This window comes from Oncorhynchus keta, chromosome 8 (assembly GCF_023373465.1).
Source record: "Oncorhynchus keta strain PuntledgeMale-10-30-2019 chromosome 8, Oket_V2, whole genome shotgun sequence".
NCBI classification, from domain to species: domain Eukaryota; kingdom Metazoa; phylum Chordata; class Actinopteri; order Salmoniformes; family Salmonidae; genus Oncorhynchus; species Oncorhynchus keta.
In genome coordinates this window covers 20,211,133-20,225,060 of record NC_068428.1, presented here as the reverse complement: position 1 = coordinate 20,225,060, position 13,928 = coordinate 20,211,133, and the positions used below count along the sequence as shown (strand labels likewise).

Sequence of the window (13,928 nt, the reverse complement as noted above, 5' to 3'; positions counted from 1 at the left end):
CACATAGACACCACTGGTCTTAGACTCCACATAGACACCACTGGTCTTAGACTCCACATAGACACCACTGGTCTTAGACTCCACATAGACACCACTGGTCTTAGACTCCACATAGACACCACTGGTCTTAGACTCCACATAGACACCACTGGTCTTAGACTCCACATAGACACCACTGGTCTTAGACTCCACATAGACACCACTGGTCTTAGACTCCACATAGACACCACTGGTCTTAGACTCCACATAGACACCACTGGTCTTAGACCTTTTACATGTTTATTAAACGTAATATAAATTGTGACAAAATTAACAGTGAATTTTTCAAAGAGAGAATGTAATGTGTTATTTCAGGAACAATCTCAATTCTTCATGTTAGCTGATTAATCCATTTACACAGTCATACTCTTATTTAAACACCCCCACCCCACAAAACAATAATCATGTTTTTCAATACAATACTCAACAATCCCGATAAAAAGTTCAAATACCATATAGTTCATAATGAATCGCTTTGTGTTAGACATAACCACCAATGACGTCACTGAGAGTTGGGGTCAGATCTTAGTGGCAGTCACTTCAAGGTCACACTCAAGGTGTTAGCTACTGTAACCTAGTGCGTCAACTGATGATGTGCGACAACACCTTTTGATTGTCCGATTATTTCACAATAATCACATTTGTTGTATTGAGTTAAGTGTTGATGAAAGTCTATGATCCACCAGTAGTGCTGGATGTTGGAGCTGCTGAAACGTTGAAAACATCTGGAACAGTAGGAACAATAGGTCAAACAATGGCACAATGTACTCTAGTATAAGGGCATCTTAATGTGAAGTTGTGCCCAATTGCCTAAGAGTATTGCTTTATACTATAGACCTACTTCTCCTCCGTATCCGGAAAAAGCCCAAACCACCTGACGATGATGTTGCAGCACTTGTGGACTGAAACGAGAATATAATATAAAACATTCAATACTAGCTTAAAGGTAGTAAATTCCTGACATGTTCAACACAGTGATAAATACAATAAAATGGTCATATGAGTAGGCATAGACAATAGTGTAATAAACCTGTTGTGGCCAGCAACAAATAATTTAGATTTATAACAAGTTGTACTTAATTGTAAACATGATCATACTATATTATGCAGCCGTGTGGTTTGAAAAAGCCCTTACCCTTGTGCGGTTGGAGGACACTTGTGACCTTCCTGTCAGAGCTTCCCGGATCTGAAAGCACAGACAAGGAGTTCATCAAATATATTAATTGTCAGAGCAAAGCACATTCCAATATATACAGTAATATCAGTATAGTATCAGTATCAGTAAGTGGGTCATGAACATACCTTTTTGTCCAAAAGTGTTCCAAATACCAAGATGAACAAACCCTTTGAATGATAACATGGTGAAGGATGGAATTACTACACCAAAGTCCAGTACATGTAATTGTAAACATTCATCCAAATCTTAACTTAGTATAACATGCCATTGGGAATTTAATGCATTTAAATAAATAAAAATAATTCAAGTCAATTGTATTTCACTGAGGACCAGTTATTTACTAGTGTTATTTAACTGAGTTAAATACCTGTAATGAATTGAAGATTGCAAACACAATATGGATTCCTAGATTGTTTGGTGTAGTCATGGTTCCTACTCCTAGTCCCCAGGTAGTACCAAAGAAGGGAGTCAGAATGGCCAGACACCTGGCGATGACCACCAAAGCATTTCTCTCATCTGGCTGAGTAACATCCCCCACACCTCTCCTCAGCATTTTGAACAGAACCACAATCAGGATCAAAAGGTTGATGACCACTATGGTCAGGGCAGGGATCACAAAAGCCAGAAGGGCCTTTGACTCTGTCCAGTTGAGCCAGCAAACCCCATCATTATCTCTGATGTATTGTTTCCCTGGGGCTGTCACTGCGATAGTTATGACAGCAATGATGAGGGGAGCTCCATAGCCCAAAGAAAAACTGAAGGCCAACATTGCTGGTTTAGACATGTGAGAGAACACCATGACAGTCCGGTAGAGCAGCAAAAGGCCTGAGACAAACATCCAGAAAAACAGAGCCAGGTAGAAAAAGTGGATGAAAAATGTTGCTGTGGAACACGCAGGTAGATCTTTTTTTTCATTGTCGGAAATTGCTGCACCAATAATGAACCAAATGTCAGCAATCAGAAGGGAAACGGCGATGTTCACTATAGAGACATGACGCATGTAAGATGTGTTGTTTCCAGTCACAGCATTCCATACCAACATCTCAATGATGAGACACACGACCAAGCAACCCATTGATATGCCAACTCCAATGTAAGTGATAAATTCCAAAGCGACACGCAACACAGCTGGAATGGAAGGCGACATCAAAATGGAGAAGGAGGTCAGATGATTACAGTGACAGGTGACAGTGCCATTCTTTTCAGACTGCAGTTCACATCCTTTATCATCCCATCCTCCAAGGCCGTCAAAAAGGTTGAAGTTCCAGAAAACACATTGAGGATTGGCCAGTGCCTTGTTCAGTACGTCAAAACTGAACGTCACATTCTTGATTGTGCCATTCACCTTCACCAGAACCACTTTTCCGTTGATGGTGTTGACACTGTTGTTCAGACTGCTACTGTTTCTCGCAGGTAAAACATTATCCAAGGAGTCAAATGTTATTATGGTGATTGAATTGAAGGAAGCTTCAGATGCCGGTATGTCTATCAGAACAGACGAGTTTAAATTTAATAAGTTGTTGACTGTGGTTTTGTTTAAAAAAATGCTTGGCGTTTCTATGTCAAAAAAGTCATCGGTAAGGAAATTGGAAAGTGTTTCAACGGTGCCCAGAAAGGCTGAGCTTTCGCTTTTGCTGAGGTTGCTGTTTAGAACATCCCAGGAAGCTTTTGATCCATTGGAAGTAAGTACACCTGCCGTTTCCAGGAAATTCTAGAGATCAAGATAGAAATCAGAATTAGTACAGGATTATTGCAATCCTAATAAAAATGATGCTGTAGGGTTTAATAATACATTAGTATTAGAATATCTTTGAATGGATTTTTTAAAAACGATTTAAAGTGATACTGTTGATGTCAACATACCGTCATCAATGGTTTGTTTATTGGGGTACTTCGGGACACATTTGCAACATTTTTAAGAATATTAACAACAGTAGAAATAGTTGCAGGTGATGCAACTATTCTACCTAGGAGGTCAAAAGTGCTGTTGCGGAGTCTTTCCAAAAAGACTGGAAGACCAGTCCCCACTAAAGCCTGTGTGGATTTAAAGTGATGAAAGAAAGATAAAATACAAATGTATTTCAGGATTGATGCTAGACACAGAACTGTAACAAAGAATTATCATCATTACTAAACTATTTTTATATAGAGGTTATTTTATATCCAGTGAAAATTGTAAATATGTTAACATATTACCTGAGATATAGAAAACAGTTTATCAATTTCTTTTAAGACACAGTTGTCCACACGATTTGAAAACGAGCCATTTCCTCGACAAATGGCAGTCTTCTGACCCATTTCATCCGGTTTGCAGTAAACTACAACTTTTTCATTAACTTGTCCATTGCCAAAGATCGCATCATTCAAGCAGATAAACTCTGATAGAAATGGAATGAGATTTGTGAAAAGATTACTCAACATACACCTTAAATATATAAATATACAATATTTTATAAAATATTTGGAATTGTAATTTTATAGATATTAAAACTGTAGATTACATGTCATGAATTATGTAATTACATGAAGGCAAATTTAAGTGAAATTCTTGATACAATATTTTTGAAGCACAGCAGACATAAAAAAGTGAACAATTCATCTAAAATCAACTGACATGTACTGCTGCCACAGTTTAAACTGATCTAAATACTTTTTGGAATGTAATTTCAGGACAAGAAATAACTAACTTGGTCCACCAAATCCACCAAATACTAACCTAATCAAGTACTTACTTATGTTATATTTTTCTCCAAGTGTTGAGACAATATCCGCTTTTGCTTTTGCAATTTCCACATTATCGACAATTGTTGTTATAACAGTAAAATCTGCAATAACACTTCCACTCCTATTCATGTGAGAAAGAAATATCAGAAAACATATCCACAAATGAATAACATGCATGTGTACATTAGCAAAAATAGCCCATAGATACACTGTATAACATCAACCCCAAGTCATTTTCATTTCGAAGGGATACTCTTGTCTCTGAGGCGTATACTGAAAATGTATTTATTATATTGGACATTGAGTGCCACAATTTAAATGGTTAGTATTTCAGCTTTGCTTAGCAGCCTTCAATTCGTTACATTTGTGCAGCAAGTATTTTAGGGCCCATATATCCCTCAAAATCACTAGGGATTGAAATTATACATTATACTGAAAGTTGAGAAATTGGCTAAATTAAAGGAGACATTTTGTAGTTGAATATTCAAATTACTAGCACATGAAATGAAGGCTTGACTAACATAAAATGTAAAAGATTTTGAATAGAGGTAATACCACCGGGGCAAAACTTACTTTAAACGATTTAACTTTGCTGATATGAAGCCTCGCATGTTTCTCTTATATATGTCTACGATCTGTGTGAGACAGTGGACTATTATTGATCAACAGTGACTTAAAATAAAGACTTGAAAAGGACATGAAATTAAATCTCTCTGAAGTAAACCAGAAACGTGTTGGTGAATGGATTCATCAAATGAAATGATGGTAACACTTCCAACCTGGTTTCAAGGACTAGACTTAACATACAGATAGATGTAGGGTCTTCATTTTAGCCAGTTTGCTACAGCAGGAAAATAATCCTGTGTCAACAGGAAATGTGAAGTATTATGTGGATTATCATGAATGAACATTTCTGTAGGGGTTTATACAAGTCTGAAATGTCAAAGTGTAAAGTAAAAACATCAGAAGCCTTTTCAAACCACAAGTATACTACAAGTTATCCTGCTACAGGGTGATCAAAATAGGATCCTACTTATATATGTATACATGTAACACTCTAATTAGTATATGTCATATTTGGAATGGTTACATAATGCTGGGCGTACACGACATGACTTTCAAAATCCTAACATCTCTGAGCCTCTCACATTAACAAAGTAGTGTTGGGCACACTAAACAATGTGGCACAGCTGGGGGGGTCATACACTACAATATTCTTCACTTGGTTGTGAGGATTCTCTATATCACAGTCTCGCCAAAACAATGATGTGATGATGTGATTAGATTGTTAACGTTGCTAGAACGAGCTGTGGCTCAAAGTAGCCTCATTACCGTTTTCAGTCAGACATTCATGTTTGTCATACAGAGTTAAAATATTTAGCCAATCCATTTTGAATTGAATAACATTGTTTGTGAACTTCAGAGCTGTAACGATTTGACACATTGGCTTTGGTAAAGGCAATTTATAAATGCATACTGGTAGTAGTCATCGCTCTTGCTCGAGAGTCTACACATTCAGAGTGATGCAACACAACGTCATCATCTTTGGTTTCTTCTCTGGCGAACTCTCATTGGTTACTGCTGATCACTGTTCTTAAAACTTGTCGTTGCACATCTCACACTACAAGAGCGTTGCAGATTTTGCGCTGATCAAATCAAATGATTGAAAATATTGGGATGTCTGGGACGGCTCAAAAATGGGATTGGTAGTCCTCAGATTGAGTCTCTGACCGGCTCACATTAAACGAGCGTAGGTGACAGCCGCATGCCCCGAGTAGGCAACGACTTGGGGATTTTGTCTCCGATCTCAAAAACTTTCCACTGGGCACAGACGTCAATTCAACATCTATTCCACGTTGGTTCAACGTAATTTCACTGAAATTACATGAAAACAACATTTATTCAACATGTGTGTGCCCAGTGGGTTTTCTGGGACAGTTAAATCGGGTCCAAAATCGTGTGTAGTGTACACCCAGCTTACAGCAAAGGTTCACCCATTTTGAATGCTTTATTGTTTTTGTGCATCTCTGACTGTTGTTCTATCTATTCCCTTGGTTGTTTCATGTTTATCTGAGTTATTGGCATTCAAGCAGGCAGAAATATGTCCGGTATGACGTAGCACCATGATAAAATTGTTCTCACTACCCTGGAAGTTAATAGGAATATGACTTTCAGATTGCGAAAAAGTCTATAACACATGTCAGATTTCAATACTGGCCGATGTAATAATTTGGGAGGATGTCTTCTCTCGAATGAGCCATTGATCATATTTTTGCGATATTCATGCCTCGAGGAATGTGTAATTCTACAGACGTTCTAGCACATTTTCCCTATTGGTCTGCCTCTTTAGTCCAAGGTGCATTGCATAGTGCTGTTGCCAAAGATATCACATTCACGTTGTCATGCTGCGTCACACGGTTGCTAAGCTAATCATCATGCAATCCCTTCTCAAAGTCAGTGTATATATTGAGAAAAGTGCCTATTTTACTAGAAAGTACGAAATGTCATGATTCATGGGCCCATTGAACGTGTGGCCCATAAACGTAGCATAGGCAACACTTCCCATCACTTCAAAAGTATATCTGCAGGTTAAACATGTTGAGATTGTAGACTCCTAAACTGACAGTGCAGTTTGTTTAGGCGATTTTACAGCTAACTAGCTATGTTACATATTGATAATATCTTTGGTATTATTGTGTGTACCTACGTTTGCTAGCTAGCTAGCCAGCCAGCCCACAGAGAGTGCATTGCATCGTGGATTTTGTAGTCGACTTGAGCTGCAACAGATTTCTACAATGATTTTCCATGTTGCTACCAACCTTATTAAAATGCCAAAATTAATCACTTGTTCACAAATATATTGTTCTCATATTTTAGTGTTATTTAACACTGTCACTTTATTTAACACAATTAATGATTTTATATATTATTTCAATTTTCTCCTAAAATGACATACCCAAATCTAACTGTCTCTAGCTCACGACTTGAAGCAAGGATATGCATATTCTTGATAACATTTAAAAGGAAACCCTGAAGTTTGTGGAAATGTGAAATGAGTGTAGGAGAGTATAACACAGATCTGATAAAAGATAATACAAACAAAAAAACGTGTTTGTTTTTTGATTTTTGTTCCATCTTTGAAATGCAAGAGTAAATATTTTCCCGGTTTCTGCCACCAGATAGAAGCAGTGTGTCTGCAAAGTTTCACACTGATCCAGTGAAGAACTACATTACTGCACAATATTTTGTTATCAAGTCTACCAGAAGTTTGCTCAAATGTGCCGAATTGGTTAATTGATACATTTTTAAAGCAATGAGTGGTTTTAGGTGGATTTTTCCTTTAAGATAGAGGGGTTGGGTTAAATGCGGGACACACATTTCAGTTGAAAGCATTCAGTTGAAAGCATTCAGTTGAAAGCATTCAGTTGTACAGCTGACTAGGTATTCACCTTTCCCTTTTCCTTTCCCTTTAAACACAGGAGATTGGTCGGGTCATATTCAAATCACATCATCGACAACTTTTGCATTTGAACTAATTAGCAACTGTGCAACAACTTAATACTTTTAAAGCTACTTTGCAACTACTTAGCATGTTAGATAACCCTTCCCCTAACATTAACCTTAATCTGAACATGAACGTTAATCTTAAACCTAACATTACCCTAGCTTCGCAAAAATTTGCCAACTAGCCACCTAGCTCATGTTAGCCACAACAAATTGTAATTTGTCACATATCATGTGAATTGTAATTTGTCCTATATCGTGTGAAATGAATAATAGACATCCACAAATTAATACATACAATACAACATGTATCACACTAAATGGAGTGAGACCTACTTACGTTTACTATGTTACATCAACCCCTAGTCCAGGTTGACACTTTACATTACAGCACATGGACATTTTGACAAGGATGAGGGAAAATAGTATACTCACAGTTTGATTAATATCTTTGAACATTGCACTATTTACATCATTAAAGATGGACTCAAAGGTGATGTCCATAGTAAATTGTAGGTTCAGTGTGTTTTCTAAAACATAAAAATAACAAAATATAAGAATGCGAAAGTTGAAATTCTATTATATATATTTTTTGCATAACTGGGGTCTCGTACCGGAGGGCGTCGTTGGAGTTGCTGAACTTGCTATTGACTGTTTTGTTGTTGGTACTAGGGCACAGTGGAACAGAAAAACAATATATTGAACACATTACTGTAACTGGAATATTGGTTATGTCAAACTTCTTTCAAACATGTAACAAGGAAATAGGTCAAATTAAATGAAATGATAGATTTGTATACTTGATGTAGTACTGGAGGGTGTCGTTGTAGTTGTTGAACTTTCTGTGTACTTTTTTGCTGTTGGCAAAGAGGCACAGTGGAACATAAAAACATTATATTTAACATATTGGTGTTACTGGAATATTGGTGATGCCTGACTCAATAATACCACAAGGAAATACCGTAGGTCCAATGAAATGACATTATTGATTTGTTTCTTTGATGTTGTACTGGAGGGGTTGTTGGAGTTGTTGAACTTGCTGTGGACTGTTTTGTTGTTGGCACTAACGCGTAAAAGTGTTTATTTGACTGACATTGCTGTGTACCACTGAATGATTGCATTTTGATTAACAGAGTAGTTATGTACAGTAACTATTGTGAGAGAACTTTGTATTTACCTGATTTGTTTGATATTAATACTTAACAAATAGCAAGACATTTTTGTTCTACTAATGCTGTGGGCGTATGATCACTAGAGATAGCTTGAGCTGACAATTGATCTGCAGCTAGCATTCCATAGACAAGATGTGGTGGGTGTAATCGAGATAGAGATAGCCTGGAGCAGTAGAACAAAACCATATTCATTCCTTATCATCCTGGCATCTATGAAACTAATCCGGGTTAGGGGTAAAATCAACAGCAAGTGCAGATTATTATTATTATTTTTTTTATTTAATTTTATATATTTTACCTTTATTTAACTAGGCAAGTCAGATAAGATTATATTCAGATAATTCTTATTTTCAATGACAGCCTAGGAACAGTGGGTTAACTGCCTTGTTCAGGGGCGGAATGACAGATTTGTACATTGTCAGCTCTGGTATTTGAACTTGCAGCTACGCTGCCGCCCCAAGATAACCACAAGATAATCCCAAGGTGGTTTACCAGGCCCCCAATCTGCCTGGGAGGGGTGGAACCAGCCATGACTAAGCATTTTTAGTGTCAGCTATATAAGAACCAGCAGTTTCTGTGAAGGTTAAGCTCTCTGCAACACACTCAAGAGTGTGGGGTCTACAGTTTCATTATTGCAATAATTAATCAATTAATCAAAATAAAGATTTTAATTAATCAAAATAAAGATTGATTGTTAGAATAATTGTAATTGTCAATTTTTGACACTGTTACATATATTTGAAATACATCGAATATTGTGTAAAACCAGTACTTGTTTCCTCTTCTACTGGAAAAGTTGTGGTAGCAGAGAAATGTGAGATGATTATGATGCTGGCTGGTTCTTTAATCTGTTTTACAGCTTGTTGGCTTACAGCTGTAGGTCTCAAGTAAATATACAGCTATGGATAACACCATGGCAAGATGAAGCGAAGGTCCTAATCCAGGCACTTGTCATCTCCCGTCTGGATTACTGCAACTCGCTGTTGGCTGGGCTCCCTGCCTGTGCCATTAAACCCCTACAACTCATCCAGAACGCCGCAGCCCGTCTGGTGTTCAACCTTCCCAAGTTCTCTCACATCACCCCGTTCCTCCGCTCTCTCCACTGGCTTCCAGTTGAAGCTCGCATCCGCTACAAGACCATGGTGCTTGCCTACGGAGCTGTGAGGGGAACGGCACCTCAGTACCTCCAGGCTCTGATCAGGCCCTACACCCAAACAAGGGCACTGCGTTCATCCACTTCTGGCCTGCTCGCCTCCCTACCACTGGGGAAGTACAGTTCCCGCTCAGCCCAGTCAAAACTGTTCGCTGCTCTGGCCCCCAATGGTGGAACAAACTCCCTCACGACGCCAGGACAGCGGAGTCAATCACCACCTTCCGGAGACACCTGAAACCCCACCTCTTTAAGGAATACCTAGGATAGGATAAAGTAATCCTTCTCACCCCCCCCCCTTAAAAGATTTAGATGCACTATTGTAAAGTGGCTGTTCCACTGGATGTCATAAGGTGAATGCACCAATTTGTAAGTCGCTCTGGATAAGAGCGTCTGCTAAATGACTTAAATGTAAATGTAAATGTAATGATCTTACTCTAATTAGTACAGAAACACTGTTGTTAATTACATTTTCATTAGTAACGGTCTCATACCTGGTGTTGGAGATGGTATTGGACAAGCCGTCAGATCTATGTGGTAAAGGAGATAGGGGTAAGCTTAGAGTTTAAATGTTGCTGAATGAATACAGAAACATTGATTAAACTAGCACAGTGGAGGTGGTAAGGAAACAGTTACTTGTGATTGGCTGACAAAACGGTCCATAAGGAGGAATGGCTTTGATACATCCACAGGAGTCATCAGTGATGTTGTCACAGGATCCATAAGAGAGACACTGGTCACATGACCAACCATACTGATCCTCACACCTGCATGTGCTGTTTGGGTAGCATGCTGTGAATGAAAGGAGAGTGGATTGAACATCATCATATCAATGTTTTCTGTGAAACCAACTATTTGAAAATATCTGAACCAGTTTTTGAATATATTTTACAATGCACAAGGAATTAAAACTCAAATGAGCAACAGCAACAGAAATCTCTTACCAGTAGTGAAGTTCACCTCTGTTACACTTAACACCTTGGAGATCAGGACAGGGTAGGTCAGGCCATTCACACTTGCCCTAAGTACATCTATCAATGTAGCTGAAATATCTGTCATGTCCAACTCAATTTCAATAATTTCCCCATAAGTGGTTGATGGCTCTATGGAAAATTACAATTGAATAAATCATGACAAGCATGTCTATTATTTTCAGTAAATGTAATCTACTGCTTGAGTAACTTCTTGGAATACCTGCTGTTGTAGTTGGACTTGAACAAGCAGTAAGATCTGTTGGGATTAGGTAAAAGATGTGTCACCAAGAAGAACTATGCAGCTGGGAGACGTTGCCAAAAACAACTACATACAACTACAACACCATGTCAAACACCAAGTGGATGTGAGAATCAAATAGTTACTTGTGATTGGCTGACAGAACTTTCCATCAGAAGGATAGTCATTGAGACATCCACATGTTTTGCCATCAACGATCTCATCACAGGACACATTGGAGGAACACTGGTCACATGACCAACTATACTGGTCCTCACACCTGCACCTGAATCCACTGGGGTCTGAGGAGCATTCTGTGAATGGAAGGGAAGTGGATTGAACATCCTCAACATGGAGATACAACGTTTTCTTCTGAGACCAACAACGTCCAAGTTAGTTTTTTAAATACACCCTTTACTAACACATGAGCCCTGTAGGTCTTGGACCTTTTATAAAATGAAGAAAAAAAGAACAATTAAAAACTCTTACCAGTAGTAATGTTTATGTCTGTTACATTTAACACACTGGAGATCAGGATGGGGTAGGTGACACTTTTCACATGGAGCTTTAGGTAATGTATGATTTCAAGTGAAATATTATAGACGTCAAACTCAACTTCACCAACTTTCTCATAGATGGTTGCTGTCACTGTGGAAACAATTCAATTCAAGAGATCTTTATGGTCCCCGAAGGACAATTCTTGTTGACCATAAAAATAAATGTATATACATAAAAACATGCACACAGCAAATATTCCTCACAGAGCAAATGTCCTCCACACAGCAAATATCCAATGGCAAACAGCAGTGACATAAATAACGACGTTAGTTGCTAAGCAAATTGTTATATTTGTTTTGGATTTGTGTGAGAAAAAAAAAAATATTTTCTAGGGTGCCTTCAATGTTACGCTCGTCGTTTGAATGAGGAGACCAAGGTGCAGCATGGTAGGCGAACATCATTCTTGATTAGATGAACACCAAAAAAAGTATATATATAAACAAACGTAATGTTCTGCAGGCTACACAGTAACTATACAAAAATCAAGATCCCACAAACTAAGGTGGGCAAAAGGCTGCCTAAGTATGATCCCCAATCAGAGACAACGATAGACAGCTGCCTCTGATTGGGAACCATACCAGGCCAAACAAAAAAATAGGAAAACTAGATTGCCCACCCTAGTCACACCCTGACCTAACCAAAATAGAGAATTCAAAGGATCTCTAAGGTCAGGGCGTGACATTCAAGCACATTGGGGGGCGGAAACGTAGGTTTGAGCAGACCAAGTGAAAACGAAACAAAACAGCTGACTCACCCTCTCGCTTTTCTCTAGAAGGAACTTGTGATCCATCAGTGGGTGATTCCTGGAAAAGATAGATTTAATTAGAAAACATTGATTTGTATCATTGCGTCAAATGAAGTAGGTGTTTTAACACTCAAAGTCCCCTTATCTATTGAATTGGTAGATACACAGGGATGTGCAGTGTTATTACAATGTGGATACAGTTACACAACTGTGCTGTTTGTGTAATTATAATGTATACATGCTGTAGTTGCACCAATGGAACGAACAAACAAATCTGTTTTGAAACATATTATGTTAATAGTGATACACCTAAAGATATGTAGCTCAAACAATATTGTATTTCTCTGACATTGCTTTAAATTGCCTTGTGAACATATTTTGACGTTTTTGAAGTTCATTTACTGGCCTCTTACCTCTGATGTTACATTTGGAGTTTCCAAGCAATCTTGTTTTTCCAGACGAGAGCAAAATACCAAGAGGACACTTAAGTACCAAACTGTCTTTGGTGAGGCCATATCTGTATGAATATAGCATAAGATATACAAAACAAAACATCATACAGTCAGTATTACACATTTGAGATTTTTCCCCAATGGAACACCAGATGGTGTACAGATTGTGAGATAGCATGGTTGCAAAACAAATTATACAATAAAACACAACTAAATAAGCACCAATTATGGTGACACCTGAGGTATTTATGGGCTGTTTTCTTGATTATGTTACTAATATTCATTAACCTAATTGGAATGCTAAGAAGAACATTGTTGCGGTCTGATGAAGAAGGAAACCTATGACTGACCAAATGGTTGGTCACGTCTCTGCTGCATTTTGGTGAATATATTAACTTATCTTTTCTGTACATACTGATCCAATCGCAATAAATGCAATTTAATCTGAACTTCATGTTCAAAATGACGCACATAGCATGCACTCCTGGATCTGTCTACTACATATGTACATATAAGAGATGAGAAAGATGACTTATTATGATAATTGTGACACAGTGTCACAAACATCATATGTTGTCTAAGAGTCCTTCATTTACTCTTCTGTATTCACATTGTTAAACCTTGAACAAATATTACATTTATATTTACACCTGAACCCTGTGAAAGGTCATACTTAAAAATGAACTCAATCAAATCGTTTACATCATTTAAACATAAAATGTGAAAGTACAATTATAATCTTACCCCTCCGACTCTCTAAATTGACTTCTCAAGGAAGAGCAAACAGTTTTCTCTGTGTCTCTTGCCAATTGTCTCTTGCCACTGTACTCTGATTCAGAAGGGTTGGGTTTTTACGGAAGAGACATTTCAGTTGAATGTATTGAGTTGTACAACTGACTAGTTATCTTCCCTATCCCTTTCGCTATCCACATTCCACATTCCACATCAAAACATGTCATTAAAGATAACAAGGGCACTCACTGTGTAAGACACCTGCTTGACAGGTTTAGGCGTCTCTTCTTTGTCCTTGAACTGTGAGAGCATAGTTGAGTTGAGTCAGAATCTTGATTAGAATCCAAAAATGTGATCATATTACTCCAGTGCTAGCCTGATGAACTCAGAAAGTGCATGAAATGGATGGAAGGGGTGGTTGGGAGGTGAAAGGGAGGTTGAATTAGGGACGTGACTACAGGTT

General features: G+C 38.0%; 1 protein-coding gene across 1 annotated transcript; it reads right to left on the bottom strand.

Moving 5' to 3' along the window:
• Nucleotides 1–262: 262 nt before the first annotated feature.
• Nucleotides 263–13,613, bottom strand: LOC118386964 (adhesion G protein-coupled receptor F5-like). Its single transcript, XM_035775009.2, has 21 exons — nt 13,478–13,613; nt 12,695–12,798; nt 12,291–12,339; nt 11,468–11,626; nt 11,125–11,292; nt 10,961–10,996; nt 10,711–10,869; nt 10,403–10,558; nt 10,261–10,296; nt 8,245–8,301; nt 8,059–8,112; nt 7,880–7,974; nt 4,514–4,575; nt 3,949–4,061; nt 3,413–3,594; nt 3,080–3,250; nt 1,584–2,927; nt 1,342–1,383; nt 1,175–1,225; nt 881–941; nt 263–764 (listed from the first exon to the last, which is right to left on the bottom strand). Exons 2-21 carry the CDS (start codon nt 12,794–12,796, stop codon nt 712–714), a joined length of 3,150 nt encoding a protein of 1,049 aa, XP_035630902.2. The 5' UTR covers nt 12,797–12,798; nt 13,478–13,613; the 3' UTR covers nt 263–711.
• Between the last annotated feature and the right edge of the window lie 315 nt (nt 13,614–13,928).